General features: G+C 53.6%; 1 protein-coding gene and 1 long non-coding RNA gene across 5 annotated transcripts in view; one reads left to right on the top strand and one right to left on the bottom strand.

The window, feature by feature from the left end:
• Positions 1–24,895, bottom strand: part of Akna (AT-hook transcription factor) — a 47,474-nt gene that overhangs the window by 17,733 nt on the left and 4,846 nt on the right. The window contains exons 1-7 of one of the 3 annotated variants that reach the window (XM_015998218.3): positions 23,581–23,804; positions 15,589–15,951; positions 11,469–12,508; positions 9,297–9,371; positions 4,053–4,209; positions 3,286–3,440; positions 1,204–1,263 (exon numbers count right to left, since the gene is read on the bottom strand). In XM_015998218.3, coding sequence (XP_015853704.1) covers positions 1,204–1,263; positions 3,286–3,440; positions 4,053–4,209; positions 9,297–9,371; positions 11,469–12,508; positions 15,589–15,841 — 1,740 coding nt within the window. In that variant the 5' untranslated portion in view covers positions 15,842–15,951; positions 23,581–23,804. Of the gene's footprint in view, positions 1–1,203; positions 1,264–3,285; positions 3,441–4,052; positions 4,210–9,296; positions 9,372–11,468; positions 12,509–15,588; positions 15,952–20,694; positions 20,912–23,580; positions 23,805–24,895 lie in introns of those variants that run through there. The other 2 variants (XM_006979556.4, XM_042271282.2) reach the window with 2 other exon arrangements.
• LOC121827261 (uncharacterized) lies at positions 12,426–17,912 on the top strand. Of its 2 annotated transcripts, XR_006069451.2 has the most exons (5): positions 12,426–12,625; positions 14,891–15,098; positions 16,213–16,291; positions 16,533–16,699; positions 17,743–17,841. It is a non-coding gene; the product is annotated as an uncharacterized LOC121827261 (long non-coding RNA). The 2 variants fall into 2 exon arrangements; XR_013049153.1 differs by lacking the exons at positions 12,426–12,625; positions 14,891–15,098 and adding an exon at positions 15,951–16,096 and having other exon boundaries at positions 17,743–17,912.

A 24,895-nucleotide genomic window follows, 5' to 3' on the forward strand; every position in this document is an offset into this window, starting at 1 on the left:
TTGCTGTATCTATTAACATTTTAAAGGAATTTTTTTTTGAGACAGGGTCTCATGTAGTCCAGGCTGGCCTATTATCCTTATGGAGCTGAGGCTTGACTTCTGACCTTCTTGCCTCCATCTCCTGAGTGCTGGGATTATAGGTGTGGGCCACCACCATACCCAGTTTTATGCAGAGCTGGGGCTCAAACTCAGGACTTCACACATGCTAGGCAAACACTACTGTCCTGAAGAAATGATTTTAATTTCCAAGGGAAATCCCTGATCCCCTTGGTGATACGCTACAGCGCATGCCACACACCCTGTAGCAGGAAACTGCTATGGTGTTTGTCACAGCCTAGGAGAACATGCACGCCATGATATTTCTTGGGGTCCTGCATCTGCTCCCCAAAGCTAGATTTCTGCTTCTCTTCCTCCCTGTCTTCAACTGGACTCCTTCCCCATCGGCTTCCAGGGAATCCATCCAATGAAAGGGATCTGAAAGGGATTCTGGAGTGGAGCAGGTCCTTCTCCTGGATCTTGCCCCACCTCCGTGGGGACTCTGATCTCACCCACACCATGCTACCAGTCTTTCCCGACACAAACTCCCAAGTTTGAGGTGCCCACATGCACCTTCCCTAGGGCCCTGACTGGCAGCAGGAGAGAGATTAGAGGTATCTGACTATAACTACCTAAAACCCGCATCCAAAGGAGACAAGTCTATCCTGGCACAGCAGTTTCATGGAGAAATGATCCCCTCTCTTGCTTATCCTCGGTTCCAAGTTTTGGGAAATAATGGGAGAGTAGGTTAGGAAGCAAAGGCCCTTTTCTGGAGCCTGGGGGTATGGCAAGGCAGGAGTCAGAACTCAGTCAGGGCTCTGCCGCCCACTGCTGTGTGTTTTCGCTGTCTCTTCTCTCGGGGCATCTGCGTCACCGTAGTTAAGCAGGGGTAATGATCACAGGTCCCCTGTGGGCGTTTATGATGGAGAGATGAGACAGGGATGGCACACCCAGCGTGTCTGGTAAGCCATCGTGGCTCAGCAGGGGCGTGCTGTTGTGACACAGTAAACAGCTGCCTGGGTGTACTAAGTGGGAACTCTCAGCTCCCGTGAGAGAGGCTGGTCTGGGGCACAGCCACCGGCCTTCAGCAACAGGGGCTCAGAGACGCAACTCTGGGGACAGCCTGTCTGGTCACTGCTGGTGCAGCACTACACTGGATCGTGGTACCTTGATTTGGTCCTGGGGTGGGAGATGTCCGGCCAGTACCAGTTCCTCGTAGGAGTCCACCTGCACAATAGGAGGGAAAGAAAACAAGGATCTGAGTTCTAGTCCCACCACTGCAGCCAAAAAAAAAAGGGACAAAAATATTAAAATAAAAATCGCAATGCATATTTACTGAGGAATTAGGGTAAGCTGAAATAGAGAAATTTCTATAACTGAATTATGGCATGTCACTTATATAATATGTAAAATATAAAATATAATATGAGCTACATATGCTATATAATTAAAAGTTTTATGGAAATTAAAAGGAATGTAAAAGGAATAAGTGAAATTAATTTTAGTAATATATATTTTTATTTTAAATTACATGTATTATGTGTGTATGTGTACATGAACATGCATGGATGGGCAGACTCACACATGCCATGTGTGTATACGTACCATGTTGTGCCTGTGGAGGTTAGAGGACAACTTTTAGGAGTCAAGTCTTTCCTTCTACAGTGTGTGTGTGTGTGTGTGTGTGTGTGTGTGTCCGTCCTGGGGTTCAAACTCGGGTCACTGGTGGTAAGGCCCCCTTTCCTGCTGAGCCATCTTGCTGGCCCTTGATATATTTTATTTTATCACACATATCATTTTGATATGTAACCAATAAAAAAAAATTTACGAATGAGCCCAGTGAGAGATTTTTGTTATTGTCGTTTTTAAAGACAGGGTCTCACTCAGTACCCTAAGCTGGTCTTGAACCCACAGCGACCTTCCTGTCCCAGCCTCTCCAGCTGAGCTACCAGCCTGTGAGACAGCTGAGTGCCGCTTTGAGCTCCAGTGTGTTCCACTCCCGGTACATCCTCTTTCAAACCTGTCCTGTGTCAAGCACACAACAGCCCAGTAAGGGCCAGTGGCTCCTCCCAGGCGGGACAGCATGGCTCTGGATGAGGCCTCAGCTGTGCCCTGCATCTGCTCAGTGTGACCCGATTGCCAGAGAGAAATGGCATGGGGGGGGGGCAGAACCAAGAATGGTAGCGATGGAACGACACCCAGCTCTACCACAAAGGGCCTGGAAAGCACCAGGGGAACTGCAGGGTGTCAGACATGAAGGAAGGATGGGGCAGCTTGTGTGACATGTCCCAAACCGGAGAACTGCAGAGACACAGGCGGGTGAATGGTTGCTGGGGTGGAAGGGTGGGACAGTCAGGGACTGCTCCCCGGACAGTGTCTTCCTGGGGATGGGAATACTGTAAGATGGACCTTGATGGCTGCAGGATGGGGACACAGGGAAACACGTGAGCCAAGTGTGTGATATGTGCGCCAGACCTCAGTAAAGCTGCTGCCCTACCCCGAACCCCCAAAGGCAAAGCAAAGAATGGTGGTGGTGGTGTAAGAAATTGGTTTTCTGGACAAGGCAATGTAACGATTGGGTTTCTGTTTGTGTAATGGAGAGCAGGAAGCCTCAAGCCCGAGGTGGGATTCTGGCTGGGGCTCAGGGCCCAACGGAGCATCTTTTTTACTGGCTTTGAGCTAGCTTACTTTATTTTTCTCTATGTGGACTTCCCCTCTGCCCCAGCGCCCCCACTTCCGTTTTCAGAGTGTGGTTAGGGCGTTGTGTCTTCATGAGCCTCTTTAGACACCTTTGGAACAAGGCCAAGTGTGAAGATAGACAAAGACCTGCAGACAACTCTGAGATGCACTGTTGGCTGAAAAACCTTAAGAGGTGGCAGGGTTGACTTCAGTAATAACAAATGAAGAAGGGGCAGCTTCTCATGGAGAGGAAAAGGTCAGGTGGAAGTCAGAGAGAGCAGAGGCCTCCCTGTGGACAAAATGGGGCACCTCCACGCCTAATTGGAGGGGCTGTGACAGCAGACAGTTGCTGATCAATACCTAGGTCCAACCTTATCCTGAGTGACTGGGGTGGGGGGCAGCTGGATCACGTGATGCCTGAGGGCAATGGGAGGGTCAAGTTCCTGGAAGGCTGAGTTAGACCACGTGGAGGTAGAGCAGAGACATCTGGGGCTGGGGGAAGCATCTCTCACACACATAGAGGCCCCATGGGATGAGGCATTTCATGGGGTGAAACCGGGGTTCACTCACCTTGGCTAGGAGCCGGCTGGCCTGAGAGGTCAGTGCCTGGGTCTGTTCTCTGGCGGGCTGGTCTGTGGCAACGCCCTGGCTCTGAGGAAGCCGCCCTGGGGTGGCCATGCTGGGGGACGAGGAGGGACTCAGGTCTGCTCGTGGGGACAGCCACCCTGGAATACACAGCCGCTGAACCCTGAGGCTGAGGACAGTTCCCCAGTCCACTGAGGCTGAAGGCCTGAGGCCCATTCAGACCACCATATCATCAAGCTACAGCCTGGCCCCTTCTGGCTACCTTCACATTAGCCCAGGAAGAGGGCAGGCCACTACGCTGCTCCACTACCAGAGAAAAAACGAGGCACAGATCTACCCGAGATGAAAGCTGAGAGGGGGTGGGGCCTGGGGTGTGGACTCTAATTCAGGGAGAAACAGGTTCGAATCCTGGCCCTTTCCTTTCCAAGCTGTGTGATTCTGGCATGCCTTTGCCTCCCTGAGCCCCAGGTCTCCCAACTATCTCATGGGGTTATAAAAGGTGTGCTCCTCACCATCTCTGTGTGGAGATTAACTGAAGCCATATGTGTCCATGTTAGGGCTTACACAAGAGGCCAGAGGACTTAGGCAAGGGTCTACCCAGCTATTTAGCTTGATCAAGTCAGTTGGCCCAGAGAGGGCCTTGGCACTCTATTCCCGACTCTAAGCCAGTGTCACCCCAGGGTGGACCAAATGTCCTGGGGCAGACTCAAGAGCAGGAGGATGCTAAAAGCCTGGCTCCTTCCCCAACTCACCTGTGGCCTCAGAAGCCTGTGGATTCTGTGCAGGGCCAGGCCACCACTCTGCTGATCTGGGTTGTGGGATAGAGAAGGACAAGACCTTGCTTCCTTGTGGCATTGACCCAGAGCAGATGCTCTGCCTGGGCTGGGGCGGGTCTGAATACAGGTGTACCTGAGGAAGAGGGGGGCAGGGAGGGGAGGAGTCAGGTGGGGGCAAGCTCACTGGAAAGAGCCCACAATGCATCTGTCATCTAGGCTTCAACCATCTTCCAAGCAGGAACCCCATACTCGCCCTGGGAATCATGAACACCACTTTTCAGTGGCGCCCACACTGGGCGGAGGACTTACAAGCCCCTTCCTAATCTCTTTCCCGAGGTCCTGGAGGGGAGGCAGGCAGGGACTGCTTTCGCCATTTTCCTTGCTTTTCCTTTCTTTGTTTCCTTTTTATTTATTCTTTTTCTCATACAATACACCCTGACTGCAGCCTCCCCTTGCCCCACCCCTCCCAGTCCCCACCACCTCCTCTCGCCTCCAGATCCACTGCTCCTCCATCTCCCTTCAGAAAAGAGCAGACCTCCCAGGGATGTCAACCGAGCATGGCCTAACAAGATGCAGTAAGACTAGGCGCAAACCCTCACGTCAAGGCTGGATGAGGCAACCCAGTTGAAGGAAAAGGGTCCCAAGAGCAGGCAAAACAGTCTGAGACACCCTCACTCCCACTGTTAGGAGCCCCACAAAACCCCAAGCTAAACAATCACAACACATATGCAGAGCACCTAGAGCACACCCATGCAGGCTCCGAGATTGCCACTTCAGTCTCTGAGAGGCCCTATGAGCCCTGAGACTCTGAGAAGTTAAGTCCCACAAAATCACCAGCTAAGTACCTGGACAACATCACAATGCCACTTTGACCCTAGAGCCTACGGCTTTACACTGGTAACAATAATTGTTACTAAAAGTATTTATGATATGTGTCCAATACATATACAATAATCACTAGCATTTTAATGAAAATTTTCAACAATAACACTGATAATAATAAATAGTAGTAAATAGCTGTTTGAATGAAAGAAGAAATGCCATGCACAGAGGAATCCTTCTAGGAGCTGTGCTCTGACAGTGTAGATGGTGTGGGAAGTGTGTAGGGAGGCAGCCGACCAGGCTCCAATCACATTGGAGCTCAGCAGGAGAGAAGCCAGGTTACAGGCAGGGGCGTGAAACAGAGTTGGGGATCCAGGGTTTGCTTCTGTACACAGGGGTGTGCTGGCGGAAACCGCAGCTGCCATGACGCACCACCAATGGCAGCCGAGCTGGGCCGCCCTGCCTGAGGCGGTGGAAGCCGCATCTGAAAACACTCCGTCTGCCTAACTGTGGCTTAATATGTGTGCTCCAAAGCCAGGCGCGGATCCAGGCTCCGTTACGGTAGACCTCCGCTGAGTTCTAGAGTGGACGGTATGGCTGGCTTCTCACGCATGGAGTCGGTACTCGGGAAACAGCACCGGCCCCCTGCATATTCGGTGTTGTCACCAGGGTGGCTTGGGAGAGAGTGTCCCCCTGGTCTCAGATCTGAACACTTGGTCCCAGTTGGTGGCTTTTTGGGTAGGACCAGGAGTTGCGGCCTTGCCAGAGGAAGCGTGTCACTGGGGCGAGGGGTGAAGTCTCAAGCGCCACAGCATTATCAGTCTGCTCTCTCTGCTTGCAGCTCAGAGGTGACTGCTCATCTGGCCACCCCGACTGCCTGCCATGCTTCTCCACTGTGATAGTGACGGACTCTGGTCCCTCTTGAGCCATAAACCCAAGTCAACCCTTCCTTCTGTAAGTTGGCTGGTCATGGTATCTTATCACAGCAATAGACAAGTAATACGGCCACCACCATCTCCACCATCACCATCACCACCATCATCACCACCATCACCACCACCACCATCACCACCATCTCCACCATCATCACCATTATCACTATCATTACCACCATCTCCATCATCACCATGTCCATCATCACCATGTCCATCATCACCATCATCACCATCTCCATCATCACCATCATCACTATCACTATGATCACTATCACTATCATTGTCACCATTATCATCACCACCATCACCGCCATCACCATCACTGCCATCATCACTATCCTTACCATTATTATCATCACCACCATCTTTACCATCATCAATCAATATCATCATCACCACTATTATCACCACCACCACCATCATCTTCACCATCATTTTAACTTCCACCATCACTCCCCTGTCTTCAGTATCCTCCCTATCCTTATGTGTCTATGGCGACCACAAACGGGCCAGGGAAAAAGCCCCACTCCCATGATGCCTTGGCACCTCTTTAAGAGCTCAGTGGGCCACCCTGACTGCCCTCTGCCAACCCAGGCCCAGGACCAAGCCGCTGGAGATGGGTCTGGTCAGACAGGAAGCCCCTCTGCTGTTCTTGGGGGGCCCTCCCTGCCTCCCCCTCCTTCAGACTGAGCCTCCCTAGCAGAGAACAAAGCTGGATTTTCATAATCCTCTGTGCCATCTGCTCAGCTCTGCCTGTGCGCGGGGGCTGCCCACATTGCACCCCTTTCTTCCTGAGGTGACCCAAATCCCCAGGGAGGCCCCGCCCCCTTGAATTTCCTGCCCACTGTGCCAAGGCCCGCCACCCCTGGGGAGCAAGGTGAACCTGGCAGTTTCCAGATCCAGAGGATGAAAACAAGGGAGGCAGAGTCCCAGGCCTGCCCAGCTGTCCAGAGGAAGTGGGGACCAGGGAGGGGGCTTAGCAGCTGCTGAGCTGCGTGGGCCTGTCCCCATCATGACCTACCTTCCTAGACACGGTAGACCCTGGGGTGCAGCCCTCAGGACTCTGTGCCGAGTGGACCAGGGAGTGTGGGAAACATGGGGTTAAAACAAATGAGTATTCTGGGCACAGATGGGGTCTCGATCCTTTAAAATGGTAATGAGCTTTATGAATGGGGCGAGAGGGGAGGGGCCGGAGTGCTTTAGCTCCTCCTCTGAGCACAGAAGCTCCCCCACCTCTCCACACTGCATCCGGAGTGGCAGCAGAACAAGGAGGTACCAACAGGACAGCAAGTGGTGACACCATCACAGACTTGAGTCGGCACGGAGAAGAAAGCTCACCCAGGACTCCTAACTCTTCTGGCCCCCTATCCCATGCTCCCCAGGCCCTGGTTCCATAGGTGCTCCAAGGTCTAGCCTTGGCTTTCCCTGGCCAGCTTTTCTGGCTGCAAATTCAGGAAGTGTTGGCTTGGTTTGGGCAGAGTAAGTGGGGTCCCCTAGCTCTGGCACCACTGTGTTGTGTGAACTTGGACAGGTTGCTTAACCCAGGCCCAGCTGTGAATGACTTAAGACAGCAGTCAACAGAATCCCTGACGGCTGGTCCTATCTCCTGGCCTGTCTGTCTACAGGCCTGTCCCACACACCATGCCAGGGCCTGGGCTGCCCAGACCTGAGGAAATGACACCATCTGGCATGCGTAGATCAGCGGGGTATTCCATCTTTGTGTTTCACACATGCTGTGGGGGCATTCCCGGCTTGGCCTTGTGTCTTCAAGGGGAGGGAACCAAAGGGGACACCTTTCGTCTGAGCCTGGACTCTGATTCAGACCAATGCCGGTCTCTGTTCCATTTTGGACTGTGGTTCCCAGTTACTCACCACAGAAATGGCCTAGCTATCAGGGTAAATTCCAGCCTGGTTCCCTCTTCGGTGAGCCTAGCCTCTCCTGCATTACCATGGCCTCAGAGTAGAAGGGTTGGGTGGGTCCTGGGGAAGTCGTGTTTGCAGACCCTCCTGAGAGCCAGGACCCCCCACCCAGGTCCCCTGAAGTGGGCTTTGAGCAGGATACCTTCTGGTAGAGAACACGGGGCTGAGAAGTGAGGCATCTGTGGGCCCTGCACCCCTGCTCTCCCCTTCCCGGCTGGGACCATGAGCTGTGCCCCATCACGCCCAGGGCAGCCGTGAGGCTGGGGTGAAGGGAATTACAGGCCATTTTCAGTGCAATCACCTGAACAGAACTCACTCTTCTCTTGGGCCGAAGAGTTATCTTTCCAGAGAGCAGCTGAGGGTGGCTGGTGCTGATCCGTTCAGCCTCTCCTACAGTTTACCCTGACTCAGAATCCTTGTCTGCAGCCCTCCTCAGCCCTGTTCCTGACACTCCCGCTCACTACTTGGAGCTCTGGGACACCTAAAGATATCAATGGGGCCTGTTGCCTTCCAGCATGTCTGATCTCAATCCCCCACCAGCGCCGTAACCCAACAGGTGTGTCCAGGAGACCAGGTGGGAAGAGTCCCGCCTGCACCTGGCAGGGCCACAGGTGTAGGGACAGAGAACTCTGGTCCTCCAACAGGCCCTGCTGTCCTTGCCGTGGTTGCCTTCACAGCAAGTTCCCCAGAAGTGAATGAAGACATGAAGTCAGCACTTGACGGGGGACCTGAGTGGGGAACATTCTGCAGGAAAGTGGGGTACTCTCCTTCTAGGGGGACAACCAGAGCAGGAGAGGGCCTACATCTTTGTCCCACAGCTGTCCTGCCTGCTCTATGCTGTCTGTTTGAGTAAACAGGGGTGTGTGGGGAAAGCAGGAAGCCAAAGGGGCCACGATTGGCCCACTTCCTGCCTCACCCCAGGAAAGAGGAAGGTCCCCATTCAGGGTTCTCAGCCTCTGCCAGAGACAGGTCAGGGTAGGAGGTATGCTGTCCAGTTCTCAGTGTGGATGAGCTATCCCTTCAGGACACTCCACCTGCCACACAAGGGGTGCTCAGTTCCTGTTGGATACAGGAGGAGGGTTTGTGTGTGGGGGGTATGCAGACATGGGAGAAAGGTGAAAGTGTGATTCAAGAAGAATGGGGCACCAAAGATTGAGCAGAAAGTCTGGGCTACAGCCTTGAGCTTAGAGAGGCATGGCAACTTCCTGAAAGTCACCCAGCTGGCTAGGAATGGGGTTAGGAGTCAGCCTAGGTAGCCATACCCTAAAGTTACAGAGAAGGAGACAGCTTCTGGTGACATTCCTGAGTACCCCAGTATCCATCACTCCAAGACACTAACTGAGAGAGAGAGAGCCCAGGGATGGCTAGGTTATGCTAAGGTCACCTAAAGGCCTAGTGGTAGTTCAAGGACTAGGATTCTTCAATACAAAGTCTCAAGATGCAAGAGCCGGTGGCCTTTCTCTAAGACTCTAGGGTAGGCCATCTCCCTAAGGAGCCCAGCTCTTGGCTCCACCCACCCAGCTCAGCCCATTCCAGCCAGTACCTTGGCCCCGAGGCGAAGCTGGTCAATAGTGTTCTCAGCCTCCGCGTACTTGGTGAGGAGCTTGTGATAGTCCTCCTGTAGGGAAAAGATGCAGTCACCCCAGGCCACACATGCATGAGGACCTGGTTCCCATCCCCCAAACCTAAGTAAAAATGCCAGGTGTGGTGGCACACATTTGGGGAGGCAGAGCCAGGGGGATCTTTGGAACTCTCTGGCCAGCCAGTCTAGTTGAATTGGTGAACACCAGGTACAAGTGAGACCTTGTCTCAAAAACAAATAAACAAACAAAAACAAAAAAAAAAAAAAAACAAGTAAGGAGGAGAACCTAGACAGATGCCCAAGGCTGACTGCTGGCTTCTGTATGCAGGCATCCACACATGCATGCACATGTGTATAAGCACACACAAAGAACAGAAAAATAATTAAAAAGTGATAGTTCTTATCTACTCAGGATCACTGGCCTTACACAAAACTCTAGTTTTATTAATTCAGTAACTCACAACAGGGAAAAAAAAAACAAAGCAGATGCCATTGGTCGCCTGTGATGCAAGAGACTCTCGTGAAAATAAGTCATTGTTATAAAAGGTCAGATTCAGGGCTGGGGTGATGGCTCAGTGTGAGCATGAGGAACTGAGTTTGGATCGCCAGCACCTGCATTAAAAAGTCAAGCATGAACCTGGGCATGATGGCTCATGTCTTTAATCCTAGCACTAGAGAGGCAGAGGCAGGAGGATCTCTGTGAGTTCCAGGAAAGCCTGGTCTACATAGGGAGTTCCAGGACAGTCAGAGCTATGTAAAGAGAGCTTGTCTCAAAAAAAAAAAAAAAAAAAAAGAACAAAAAACCAAACCAAGCCAAGTGTGGTGATGCATGTCTGTAGCTCCAGGACTTGAGAGAGAAGACAGGAGAATCCATGGGCTTGCTGGCCTGCCAACCTAACTGAATTGTGAGCTCCCGGCACAACGAAATATGGTGTAGAGTGAGACAGGAAGGTACCTTCTGAAAGCACACAAGAGGAGGGGTGGGAGGAAAGAGAGAAAAATAGAAAGGCTGGAGAGATGGTCCGGTGATTAGGAGCACTTGCTGTTCTTTCAGAGGACCCAGGTTTTAGGTCCCCAGCACTCACAAATGGTGCTACAGCCTTGGTTCCATGGGATCCGATGACTTCTTCTGACCTATACCTCATGGTCCAGTGGGGAGAGGTGTACATGGGAGACCACAGCCCGAGTCTCCAGCACTGATCATACCAACGGTCAGGGTAAAGGGAGGGCATGAAAGGTCCCCTGAGATAGGCCATGTACCTCAGCAGGGTGCAAGATGCGGATGACTACAGGGAAGGCCTGACTCCACAACAGTCATCTAGAAGGAAGAGGTCCGAGGAGGAAAGACAGACAGACAGAAGAGATTCGGAAAGGAGTGCAGGAAGAGCTGCAGAGACTTGAAAGGCACATGGGCCAAGTGCCACCTACGAGCCTTGTCTGACTCCAGCAGGCGGAAAGATCAAGCCACTGCTAAGTGCGGAGGGGACCTGCTTCTGCCTCTGCATGCGACCCTGTGGGTCAAGTTCTTAGAGTTAAACACAGACAATAAAATACAGAGTGACCGGGCACCTGGAATTTTGCTTAGTTCAGGAGGGGTTGTGGGAGTGGGGGAAGAAGTTGGGCATGGATGGAGAAGGACCCCGGGAGCTGCTTCAGGTGGATGTCGCAGGGCAGGGGGAAGGGTGTCCACCAGACTGTTTTCCTTCCAGATGTTATGGTTTTTGGGATAGCAGTGACTGAAGGAGGCATGGGCACGCTCACTGCTCTGCTGCTTTGAGACGGGGTTTCCAGTCCAAGCTAGCACAGAACTTGCTATTGCTGTGTAGCTAAGGATGGCCTCGAACATCTGATCCCCCTGCTTCTACTTCGTGGACTGCTAGGGTTATAGACATGTACCACCATAACCGCTTACGAGGTGCTGGGGATTGGTGCTAGGGCTTCGTGCAGGAGAGGCAAGCACTCCACACCGACTGAGTCACACCCCCAATCCTCTACTGCTCTTCTTTGAGCAAAGGCCAGGGTCTATTTTTGGCATGGGGATAGCTCTACCTCCACCAGCAGGGGCTCCAGCCCAGAGCTTCCCTACTCCAACAAGGAGCCTGGGTGACACACAGGGACAAGTGTCTTGCTTACCTGCAGTTGATGGACCAGCTCAGTGGCTTGTTCGGGTGTCTGGAACTCCTGGGGTACCCTGGTGACAGGGTGGGTAAGAGAAGGGTCGTTGGCCAGGGATCCCTCTCCGCCGCTCAGCAGGACATCTCGAACAATCTCAGCTGGCGACTTGAAGATTAGGGGTCTGGTAGGGCCTTGTTGCCTATTGTGGCCTCTGGACTTGGGGGGTCGGTAGTTCTCATCTTTGGGAAACTTCACCCGGGGTCCCACCTTGGAGAAGTCAGGGAGCGGGTAGTTCAGGCGCCCCCGGCCATACTTGGGGGCATCTGAAGAAGACTGGCCAGCCAGAGTGCCTCCTCCCCGATTGCGCTGCGACGCAACTTTCTTTACCGCCCCAAGCCGCGAGCTCATGGGGCTGAGAGAGCCGGTAAACCGTGAGGGCAGTGGCTTCGGTGACGTCTTAGTTCTCTTCCAGGTTTGGTCCTCAGGCTGAGAGCTGGGCAGGCCGGTGGTTTCTGGCCCCCATGTGCCTGCAGAGCACTGAGGATTCTGGGCTGGTGCTGCCAAGGAGTCCCGGAATTCTGTGGGTGTTGCCGGAGCAACGCCATCTCCGTTTCTGTCATCGGGCTGTGGGAGGCTGTGGTGTGGCAGCGCTTCGGCCAGCGCGGCAGGCTGGGGGACATCGGTGTCTCCTTCCCAGGTAGAATCAAGGCTGTCACTAGGTTGACCGAGACTCACAGTCCCACTGCTCCAGGACTTTGCGGGGCTGTGTTCAACAGATGGGTGGGCCGTGGAGTGTTCAGAAGGTCTGTGTTTACTGCCTGGTTTGACAGAGGCCACCCAGCCTCCGGCTGGTCCCTGCTCCAGAGCCGCAGGGCTGGAATCTCCCGGGTCTTCACACTCCAGCTCCGTGCAACTCTCTTCAGCTAACTCCACCTCAGGGCTTCCAGGGGCCTCATCCAGTTCCTCTTCGGACAGGTCCAGCTGCTGATTGTGCCTGGAGAGCCAGGGCAGAGGCAAGGTGGAACCCTCTGGGCTGCTCACATCATCAGCTTCAGTCTCTGGAAAGACAGGTCATTCATTGCTGAGCATGTCTTAGGTCTGTAATGCCACCTGAGTCACTTCAGGACCTCATGATGTGTGGATGGCAAGAACCTAGACACATCCCACGCAGCCAGGTACTTATGTGACTCTTCCCCTGGTCACCTCAAAGGTCCTCCAAATTCAAGCCTTTGATTCAGTCTCCCCAAAGTATGTCCCATTTCCACAAATGGCAACACCATCTCATATAGTTGTGTAAGGCAGAGCCTGGAGGCATCTTGGTCATCTCCCTCTCCTTAGTCCCTGATCCAGACCCATTTACCTCCTCTTACAGACATCTCTGCAGACTCCTGCCCCATAACTATACTTAAACTAATGTCTTCTTATGCTTAGATGAATGCAGTAACCACTTAACCACTCCCTCCTCAGCCCTGTCCCACAACCTGGAATCACATCACTTCTACCTATTGTTCTCAGCACAAAGCAGAGCCTTCACTGTGGTCCTGGGGTCTCTGCTGTACCAGCACCCATAACCCCACTGACGGACCCTGAAAAGTACTGTGCTTGCGTTCATCCTCCACCAGGGTCCTGTCTCCTTCCTGTATCTTGTGAGCTATTGGTTCTTCGGGCTGCATCTCAAGCTTGACCTTACCAGGGATGTTTGAAGCTCCCAGATAAGGTCCAACTCTCCCTCTGCAGGCTCTCACAGGCCTGGAGCCCTCTGCATCAAACTCCTGTTGTTCAGTTTGGGGATTATTTTGTTAACACAGGTTGCCAGAACTCTGCAAGCTTCCTAAGGACAAGGGCATTGATTGCTTTTGTGCTCTATTGCATTTGAAGAGCAGGTACTCAACACTGTTTCTCGACGGAGTAGAAAGAAGGGGAAAGATAAAGGGTGCACAGCTTCCAAAAAATAGATAGCTGCTGTAATTATTATGTAGTAGATACAATATTTACCTAACCATCCATCCATTCTTTCACCCATCCATCCATTCATCCATCTGCTTGCACCCCAGCCATCACTTATCATTGCATACATAATACACCCACCACCCATCTATCCTTTCAAGCATCCACCTATCTAAGGACCTGTTTACCCATCCATCCATCCATCCATCCATCCATCCATCCATCCATCCACCCATCCATCCATCCATCCATGGATCTATCTGTCCATCCATCCATCCATCCATCCATCCACCCATCTACTCATCCATCCATCTACCTATCCATAAATCCATTCATCCTTTCACACATCTATCCATCTACCCATCCTTCAAGGCATTCATTCATCCATCACCCAGCCATCATCCATCCATCCACCCATGCATCCATCCCGCAGGCAGCCATGTTTACTGAGTATCTAGTCTGCTCTGTCTGTGATAGATCCAGCTTTTCATGAGGAACACTGGGTAATACAGCACAGACTGCTCTGAATAGAGGTGCCTTTGTCATAACCCCTGTATGACTTGCTGTTTCATAGTGCTCTTCCCCCTAATTCTTTTTTTTTTTTTTTTTTTTTTTGGTTTTTTTGAGACAGGGTTTCTCTGTGTAGCATTGGAGCCTGTCCTGGATCTCACTCTGTAGACCAGGCTGGCCTTGAACTCACAGAGATCTGCCAGGCTCTGCCTCCTGAGTGCTGGAATTAAAGGCGTGTGCCATCACCGCCCAGCCTTCCCCCTAACTCTTGACACTGCATATCTCCTGGTTACTTAAAACCGGATTCACCCAGCCACTCTATTTACATCAACACACCCAAAGACAAAGCTCTAAGATGGTAAGTGACTGGCCAACAGCTCACGCTGTGTTTCAGAGCAGTCCTGGACCTGGAACTCAAGCAAGGGTCTACCACCAGGGGTCATGCAGAAACTGCACTCACTCTAGGCTCTTCTGATCCCTGCCTGGGGACCATGCAGAAGTCACTCCACCCTGGTAGTCTAATTTAAACTTGGGGCTTGTTCCTCTTGTCTGCAGAGAGCTGAAGTGGAGGAAAGGAAGTAGCTGTTACATCATACCAAGTAGCTCGGAGGAAGAGGCACCTCTGCCTATGGCTTTAAACATCTCAGTCTCCAGTCCCTCAGAAAGGATTCATCTCAAAAATACACTTTTTTTTTGTTCAGCCTTAGAGCATTTGCATGGCTTATAGAAGGCTTAAGGTTCAATGTCTAGTAACACACACACACACACACACACACACACACACACACACACACAAAATAAAGACATAAAAGCAAGAAAACAGCAGGCATGAAACACTTAGGGTAATGGTACCAGTGGTTTCTCTATGGTCTACTGATTTAAGGGAATCAAATGCTGGCACATCCTATTCATAATCCAATAGAGGAGCCACTACGCATCAAGACATTCCTGTTCCTAATGGTGTCATCATGCCCATTTCATAGGTGGGGAAACCAAGGCTAGGGTGGAGAGTGGACTTGCATGGAAGAAGCTGAGAAGTCCCTCCAAGCTGGCCTCCTGGCAATGGGAGCAGAGCCATTGGAGCAGATGAAGAATGTCAACATCCCCTCTGCTGACTGGGGTTCCGAAGAATCCTTAGAATAAGCCTAAGCCCTGAGCTGAGCAATTCAAGTTACCAGAGACAGGATAGTGGTAAGTATGCAAAGAGGGCTGGATGCCATTCTCCTCTGTGCTACTCACCACAGCACAAACCAGAGGCTGGATCCTGCAGGGCAGGAGAGGCTGGCCCAAAGGATTATGGGAGAGCCCTATTCCATGCAGGTAGGTCTTAGGAGGGACTTGTGGAAGAATGTTGGGATAATGGGGAAAAGATTCCTAGGTACTGAGATAACAACAAAGCAAGCGACAATGGTGTATTCCAAAACATATTTGCATATTCATATAAATATTTGCATACTGGAAAGCAGTCTCACCTGGGGAGGGGTTGGATAATGAGCAGTTTTTAAATTTACCTCTTATTTGCTTACATTTTCCAAAATGCACAGTATTATTGTGCAATTTAAATATTGAAGGATAGAATTTAATTAAGGGTTGTAAAGATACCCCTGTTTCCTTGCCTATTCTAGAAGGTGGGCTCTTTGGGGAACAGATTACCACTGCAGGCTAGAGGAGTTCACCTCACCTTCTCCAGAAGACTCTTCAGACCCCTGCCTGTCTGGGTCCCACTCCAGGGGTGGTGGCGGGTGCTCCTGTGCCCGGCGGAAGTCCTCCAGGAGCTCGGGGCTGGTGGCTTCAGGGAGAGACTGCTCATTGCCCCAGCCTTGGTCGCTGCTTCCATCTGCATCTTGCTCCTCAGCCCAAGCCCAGCGCCGCCTGCGGGGCCCTTGCCCCAGGCCTGGCCCAGCCCAGTGTGCCTCTGTCCCTGAGCTGGCCATGGGGTTTGGCCTAGCTTCACCTGGGCCACTTCATCTTCGGGAGACTGAGCTGCAGCTGGGGGTCCAAGTCACAGGTGGCTCCTCTCAGCTCCAGCCATCTTGTCTGGGGCCTATTGGGGTACAACCAATGGATAACGTCAATCCTCGGGGCCTTCCACCATCCAGCCAGCAATTGACCAGCAGGATCCCCAGAGGCAGGTAGCCCTCCGCTGTGTGACCCTGGGTGACTCGCTGTCTGCATTTGTCATCAACGAGGTGAGGATTCCTCTTCCTCTAGGACATAGGGTAACATGCTAGCGGTCAGAACACTGTGCACGTGTCCCCTAAATGCCAGTGACTGTCACCGCACACCTCGCTCTCTCTGTCTGCAGGCACTAGGCAGAGACCCTCCTCACAGCACTGACTGCCCAAGGGAGGACATGCACAGATTAGCAAGCAGCAACTGTCCAGGTGAGGACTGATAGATGCCCTGCTCACATCACCCCAAGCTCAGGAAGTCAAGGAAGGCACCATGAGGTTTCCTTGAATCCAGGTTGAAAGCAGGCAGTGGTGGGCCGATTCCAGTGCCCCAACTAACTGAAAGCAGGCATGCACGCAAACAAGGCTCCACACATGTCCCAGCAACCCCACTCACAACACCCGGGCATCCATCCATCTGCATGGAGAAACAATTTGTGGTCTCTACATACAGCAGAGTATGTTATTCGGCTGCCGAAAGGGATGGGAATGACAGCAGGGAAAGGAATGAAGTCCCATCATGTGTGACGATGTAGATAAACCACTGAAGGGCTATGCTGTGAAAAACCCGACGCAAGAATTCTGTGTGTCTGAGTCCGGTGGGTGCAGTATGCAGACCAGGTGAGTCCAGAAAGGGAGGGGGCCACGTGATGCCTGCCACAGTGATGCTGGGGAGGGGAAAAGGGGGCTCTTGCTGCTCCGTGGGCGTAGGGCTTCCTTGAAGGGTGAGGAAAATGTTCTGGAAGTAGAAGAGCCACGATGCAACCCTGTGGCTACGCTAGGTGCTGCCGAGTGGTCGTTTCACGTTATATGAATTTCGCGTCAAAAAGAGCAACTAGAACTCTGTAGGCCAGGGGTGCTGGGAGTGCAGAGGCTGGGCGGCTGACAGCAGTGGGTGCTGGAAGGTGGGAGGCCAAACCCACAAAACCTCTCCTGACGTCTTCAGCAGCTGCACGTGACTCTCAGGCAGGGAGCCCAGCCAAGGGCAGTAGAGAAAGCCCTCTGTATTGCTATGGGATAGTGAACCAAAGTGGACAGCCTGGACAGAGACGGACTGTGGGAATGGCCCTGGTAGCAGGGGAGGGTGTTCCTCTTCCCCTCCTCATTCTCTCTTCTTCCTTCACACTCTATTTCTAATGCTTTGCTGGTATTTCCTGCGTCAATCACTGTGGTGAGCCCAGGAAACGCAGCCCCAGGATAAAGGCACAGGACCTAGGAGCTGCTGGCCACTCAGTTCACTAAGAATCCTGGCTGTCCACACTTAGTTTTTGTAAGGGTAGGGAAATTGAGGCCCAGAGAGGGAGGGCCCTTGCCCAAAGCAGCACATGGGGTGAAGACCAGGCTGGGGTGGAGGCCAGCCTCTTGGTACCAGCCTGGGCTCTTTCATCCAGGCCAGAATAGTCAGAATATAATCAGCCTCTGGAGTTGGGCGGTCAGAGTGGTCCTGGGGATCTTGGACCCTGCCTTCAGTACGCAGTTGGGAAAAGTCATCAGGCGGCTATTTCTAGACTCAGTTCCCCAGAGACCGGGGCTGCGTGGGAAAGGCTGGCTTCACAAAGGCCAGCAGTGACAAGGGCCGACCTTCCGTCGTTGACGCTGGCTTTAGGGATGGGGTTCAGGGGCTTCTCTGCCCGCCCCTCAGCCAGTCTTCCTCCCTGTCTCAGTTCCTGTAGAACCCCTACATTTACGGCCTGCCTCCACCCTGTCCCCACTCTGCCAGGCTGGCAGGAAGCTTGACTGATATCTGCCTTCCCATCTCATTGGTAAGACCAAGGCTCAGAACCGTGACTCAGTCGGGATCACCTGGTCAGTAAGCAGAGGTGACTCACCAGAGGTCAGTCCCGGCCCAGGGCTCTCTTCGTTGGCTGTGTTTGGTTTTGTAACCACATATCCCCAGCAGTAAAAATCTGCACAACTATACCTCTAGGAATACCTTCATCTGTATATCCGCATAATCAATATACTACATGTAATAGAAGGAATATTTTTAAATGAAGCAGTTGAGGGCTGGTGAGGAGGCTCAGCAGCTAAAGGCACTTGCTGCCAAGCCTGAGGACCCGAGTTCAATCCCTGGGACCCACATGATAGGAGAGAACTGACTCTCAAAAGTGCTGTGACCTCTACATATGTGCTATGGCAACACGTGTGTGTGTGTGTGCGCGCGCGCGCGCGCACACACACACACACATATGTACATGATCAAATGTAATTTTTAAAAGAATGACTAGAAAAATTCTTAAGTTGAGGCTGGGGAGACGGTTCAGCAGGTAAACAGCTGAACGGTTCAGCTGGCTGAACAAGCCTAATGACCTGAGTTCGAATCTCCAGAACCCACATAAGGGCTGGCTGCAGTAATGCAAGCACCTGTAATCCTGGCACACCCCTACCAGGAGATGTGAGGCAGAGAGGAGAGAACGCTGAGGGCTCGCAGGCCAGCTAACCTGGCATGTGCAGGAGTGAATGAGAGACCATCTCGAACAAGCCAGAAGGGGAGGCTCGATACTCCAGGTTGCCCTCTGACCTCTGCCGCGTGCAGTGCCACACACGGACCGCCCCATTCCCTACAGAGCCTGCACCCCTGCTCAAATCCATGGTGACGGGGATCTTGACCTTGAGTGTACATGAGAATTCTCTAAGCACTCAGTCTATGCCTACAGGATCCTGGCTCAGAGGCCCTGGGACCGGGCCTCGGAATCTTTAAACCAGGACCACAACAAGGCTTCTCCCATCTTCTGGCTCCCAGTGTGGAGCCGTGTGCAGATAGACGGGTGCAACCACATCTTGCCTCCTCCTGATGTCTCTGCAAGGAAAGGCTGTGGCGTGTGGTTTTCTGACGTTTGAAAGGTTATTTTCCCCCCCTAATCCACCGCAGAGCAGCCTGCCCAATCACAGAGACCTCTGCGTGCAAAAAGAGGAACAGCCTGCTTTCTGCAATGACTCAGTGGCAGAAATCTCACTGTGCTCAGCGGAGCCTGCACGTCACAGGCAGCAGCGGTCAGGAGCTACAGTTTTGCACCCACCCCTCAGGCGCCTCAACCTGTGAGCTTTTCCTGAGAAAGACTTTAGTCTCTTGTGCAAGCCACAGCTCTCTGTGCCATGGAGCCTGGGACTGACCAGTCGGGTAGTCAATCAACAAACACACATCAATGCCAAACATGTGCCAACCTCGAGTAGTAGGCTGAGCAGCAGGCAAGCAGAACCCAGCTCTGGTGTGACTGCCACCTGAGCATGTGACTGGCTGACGACTCCTCTCTCTACAGGGGAGAAGCGGTCACCCAGCCCAGCCACGGCTGTGCCCATCACCCTGCTCTGGCGAGCACACTTGCATGAGATGCACCAAATGAACTTGGAGGTTCTCATGCCCCAGGATACAGAAAAGCGTAAGCTTGCCAAGATCCTGCCCGTCACGGACGACGCGATCCCGAAAAGCCACTGAAGGAGGAAGTATGGGGACAGCTTTAATAGACCAAACACATCTAGGGGAGAATGAGGAAGGCCATCCAGGACAGAGGAACAGCACAGACAAAGGCATGGAGGTCTGAAAATACAGGCTGAACTTCAAGGAGAGCTGAGGGCCTGGCCCCTGAGTGTCACACACAGGCAGTGAGGTCCTGACAGCCGTCACTGGGCAGCAGTGGAAGCTGGTGAACATGCTAGCCGTATGAACTATGTCCTGACCCGGGAGGGAGAGCCTCTCTATAACTAAGGCCCGCCAAGGACTGGAACATTGAGCTAAAGGTCCCCACATGCCCCAGAGAAACTGCACCCCATCCCCAGGAAGCACCAAACACTGCTTTTCTGTGCCCTTGCCTCCCCCAACCTGACACCCATACAGCCCCGTCCTCCATGTCCTAACACACTCCAGGGACTCTGTTTAGCTGCTCACTAGGCATTCCCCTCTTCTCCGCTGCTCTACACAAGCAGGGTGTGTGTGTGTGTGTGTGTGTGTGTGTGTGTGTGTGTGTGTGTGTGTGTGTGAGTGTGTGTAATGGGAGGGGGTGGTTCCTGCCCTGGAAGTCTGAGGACCCTCCCTTGGTACGGCTACCCAGCCTTCAGCAATCTTGGCCCTCAGCAGCCCCATGCCATCCAACCAAGGACAGTCAGGGCATTCCCTCCCTACCTTAACCTTAGGAAACTGAGGCCAGGAAGGAAGAGAAAAGGGGCCAGGCTTTTACCGACTCTTATCTTGCCCTACTTTAGGTCCAGACTGGCCTCCTGGCCCCCAGAACATCCAGATTCTATCCCTGACCTTATGTGGAGAGGGGGGTGTCGTCTCCTGGCCTGCTGCTCACTTCTGCACATCTCCCCGGACCCTCAGCAATCCAAGCACTAACTGGCTGTGAGATGGGCCGACCCTGGGCACAGAGAGGGACCAACACTGGTCTAAGTTCACCAAGGGAACCAAATCAGAGCTGGAGCTGGACACGAGCATCCTGGAGTCCACTCTGGCCAGGGGGCTGGGCTCCCAGAGCTGGACAGGAGTGGCTGCAGCTGCATGGCTGTGACTTCCTGGCTGGGCTGGGCTGACTGCCAGGCTTGTCCAGGGAGTCTATGACTGGCCCATCCAGAGGGAAGGCGGCCTTCCCTCCGGCCCTCCTCCTGGCTCAGCTCCTTACCTCACTCGGACTACACCACCATCCTGCCGGCCTGGGCTCAGGGGAGCTGCCCACGAGGTCTTTGTTTCAAACCTGGGGAGCCCCCTGCCTCCACAGCACCCTGGACCGCCTCCAGACTGCTCTGCCAGCCAGAACGGCCTCAGCTCACAGTCAAGCATCGCTCCTCACTTCTCCCCGCCCCTGCAGCTGAGGCCTGGCCTTGCCTCCTCCTCCTCACAGGAAGCGCCCAGCCTGATTTCCTACAAGTGTTTGTGAAAAGGAGGGGGTTTGCTGTGCGGGGCTGGCGCCAAGAGCTTAACCCCTTGCTGGGCAACTGTGGGGCTGCACTGACTGGGAAGAGCTCCCAGGAACTACTGAGGCCTTGGGCTTCGGACCTTAGATGCAACCCTGCATGGACTGGCAGGGAGACCGAAGTCCAGGAAAGGCCAGGCGCTTGGCTAAGATCACATTGCATGCTGGCCCCGGGAAGGGGAGCCTGCAGCCCCCCATGGGGCCTCTTCAGCCACCAATGACTTCATCAGATCCTCTCCTCCCATTCTGTAGGTCTCAGTGCAGACCTTAACAACGCGGACTCAGACTCAGAGCTCGTTCACGTACAAGTCTCGTCATCTCAGGGAGGATTCTGGGATTTCTGTCTTTCCACGTGCTGTCCATACCTGGAGATAGATGCACCTGTAGTGGAACTTTCTAGGTAACCTGGAAGAACTGGAGGATGAGATGAATGCCCCCTGAGGTGGGTTCCCCCTCAGAGCCCCAGAGATGAAGTGCCAGCACTTGGGAGGCAGAGCCAGGCGGATCTCTGTGAGTTCGAGGCCAGCCTGGTCTACAGAGCGAGTTCCAGGAAAGGCGCAAAGCTACACCGAGAAACCCTGTCTTGAAAAACCAAAACAAAACAAAACAAAAACAAAAGTTATCTTGACAGTCAACCTGAGGCTCCCCAGCCCCCCTGGCTACTGTGGAGGGAGTGTAGCAGATGTTGGAAGCACTGCAGGGCACAGACATACCACATCTGGCTCTTCCCTCTATAGAGGAGTGTGTAGGCTTTCAGGTGTGTCTGAGGCAGAGCGTGAGAGACAGGCTGGTGACCCGCGTCCCAGCTGCTTCCGGTGTTTCTGAGCCTGAGGACTTATGGAACCAAGCAGGTTCTGAGCACCAGCAGTTTCAGGTCCCAGATGTGGGATGTGCCCTGGCCTAAGACACAGGCTTGAGAGGAACAAGATGGGGAGGTGAGGCGGGACCTTCAGGAAGGTCTGGGTGGGGGAGTCTACAGCCACACAAGGGACCGGAAGGACAGAGAGGCAAGAGCAAGCCACAAGCAGGGCTGAGGCGGAACATTCTAGAAAGGCAGCTTCAGAGATGTGAGAGCTGCTCCGGGCCTTGAAAACAACAAGGTGTGCTGTGAGAGGACTCGGGTGCCAGGGAAGAAGAAAGTACAGGAACTACCTACCCTTCAGGATCTGGGCTGGATCAGAGCAGCCAGGAAGAGGCAGGAGCCAGGCACAAGGCAAGAAGCTGCAGGATTTGCCCAGAGCCTGCTACTGGCTCCCCACTCCGCCCCTGCTGACCCAGAGCGTCAAGTCAGGAAGCACAAAAGACATGAAATCAACCCTCTGACATGCAGAAAGCCCTCAGGGGACCTCCAGGGAGTAGCCAGGCTAGGGGCCACCCAAGTGCGAGGGAGAGAAGGAATCTTAGTCCATAGGCCAGGGGATTCACTGTCAGCCTCACCTCCTGCAGGCTCCGTAACCTGGATGGCTCCACCGCCTTGAGCCACACTTTCCCCTTCTGTGAAGGAGGGCTAAACAGAGTGGCCCCTGCTCGCTGCCAATTCGATGATAGACAGAGTGCCCAGTGTACAGAACCTTAGAAGCTAGTTCAGCACCACAGTTTCTGTCCCCGGGGGGCTCCTTGGGTGGGAGTCTCGGGGCTCCTCCAAGGGCTTGTGGCTGATGAATGAATGGCCAGTGTCTGGCTAAGACAGCACCAAGCACCTTCCACTGAGTAACCTCTCAACCCCTCCATCCCTGTCCCTGCCTTGATTCCACATCTGGGTGGTAGGGTTCCCGCTGCAACCCCCAGGGACGATGGAACAGAGCCAAATCTTGCCAAGGCCTTCCCTGCTGCTCTGGCGACCATGTGGCCCATTGTGTGGGAGGCGGGCTCCCCTGACATCCTGTCACTCACTCACCCACCGCCCCCCATCATTAACCCGTCAGCACCAGGTGGCTGCCGCAGCTGGCACACCCTCGGCCTTGTTCAGAGGCGGCGGCGGCGGCGGCGGCGGCGGCGGCGGCGGCGGCGGCCAGTATTTGCTGTCCTTCGCCCTGCCACTTGGGCCTTCTCCTCCCGCTCCGTGCCCTGCTGGAACACCATCCCTGATTTACTCAGCCAAACTGAGCTTGGACACGGTAGCTTTCTCCTGTCCCCAGATGGGTCCACCCTTTATTCAGGTTCTCAGGCCAGACTGGGTGGTCCCCCTGGCCACTCCCTTCCATCGTGGAACTCATCTACCACGGAGTCCCATTTTCTGAGTTTCCTAAACTTCACCAGATCCTAGCCTTATCTCTCCCCCACGTATCTTCCAGAACCTTCCTCACCTGGATAGCCCTGCCCTTCAACCCCCAACAAACAACCTCATGGGATCTTCTCAAGCACAAGCTCCCAAACACAGCTTCTTATACATTTTTTTCCCCACTCAGGACACTGGTCCACAGCACTAGGACAACCAGAAGTGGCAGCCTGGCCTGCTCCAGCCTCCCTCACTCCCTCTGTGCTCACCTGCTCCCATCCCCACCTCCTCACTGCTCCCCAACAGAGTGCTCCCCAACAGAGTGCTCCCCAGTGCAGTGCTCCCCAACAATGTTGTTGCTTCTCGCCAATATTCACCTCGACTCCCTGTTGGCTTTGAGCTGCCTGCAGACCTGGCTCCTGCGTGACCTCCTTGGGACTTTGTCCTGGTGCTTACCAGGTGACGATATGGCCAGCGTTGGTCTCTTGACTCCTGACTCTTAAATATTTGGCATGGGTCGACACACAGCAGAAACACCACAGATGCATTCTGGACCATCCACTGCACCTCGCCAGTTGCCCAGGTAGCCGTCTGTAAGCCCCTAATGGTCATCAAGACTGGTGTGAGGGGTCCATCTCACAGCTGAGTACATAAGGTCCCCAGAGCCCACCCAACTTGCCCAAGGCCACGAAACTGGTGAACATGGTAGAGACTCAGATCCACGAGGACCTGGCTCCTCCCAACCAAGCCTAGTGCTCACCCCAGCCAGCCTGTGGAGATCCTAAGGCCTGTGTGCAGAGTGGGGGGTGGGCAGGGGGGAGCCCAAGGCCTAGGCTACAACTCCTCTGCAAAAGGAGGCTTTGTTCCCCCTTGGGGGCCTCCTGTGTGCTTCCTTCACCTGCTCATCAGACATAGAACTGGCTGTAGATCAGGACTGTTCTTCCACTGCTCGGGGGAGGATACTGAGGCCTAGAAGGAAGGTATTAGCCACCCAGATAAGAACCCTGTACCCTGGCCATCAGCCTCTGGAGCACAAGCCTCTGCTGGTTGCCCTGGCCTTGGGTCCAGACACTCCGTTGGACCTTTGCCCTCTCCTTGCCACTGCTTAGCCATCCTGCCCTCCCCTGATCCTTCTGGAGCCGCAGAGGTACAGCCCAGCTCTCTTGAGAAATCAGCGTCAGACACCATAGGAGTGGGCTGTCACTCCATCCCAGACCCTCCTCTGTCCTGGCTCTCCCTCCCTGGGGAGGTCACTCTCCCTCCCTGCCCAGGAGGCTGACCTTCCAGGTCAAAGGACACAGTGCACCTGGGTAGGGCCAGATGCCACAGAGGATCAAAGAGAGTGATGGAAGCCTAGTAAGGACCTCTGACTCCCAGGTCACCAGAGACTTAAGTGTTCCTTTCTCTGAGCTTTGGATCTGGGGCTTCAAGAGATGGTCACCAAGAGGCTGGACAGACAGACAGCTCAGCAGTTAAGAGTACTGCTGCAGTACTTGCAGAGAACCAGGGTTCAGTTCCCAGCATTTACATGATGGCTCACAACCACCTGTTCCAAGGGATCCAATGCCATCTTCCGGCCTATGTGAGCACCAGGCACACACATGGAATATAGACATACATGCAGAGAAAATTCTCACACACATAAAAATAAATGATGCTGGAGAGAGAGAGAGAGAGAGAGAGAGAGAGAGA

Source organism: Peromyscus maniculatus, chromosome 2 (assembly GCF_049852395.1).
Source record: "Peromyscus maniculatus bairdii isolate BWxNUB_F1_BW_parent chromosome 2, HU_Pman_BW_mat_3.1, whole genome shotgun sequence".
NCBI lineage: Eukaryota > Metazoa > Chordata > Mammalia > Rodentia > Cricetidae > Peromyscus > Peromyscus maniculatus.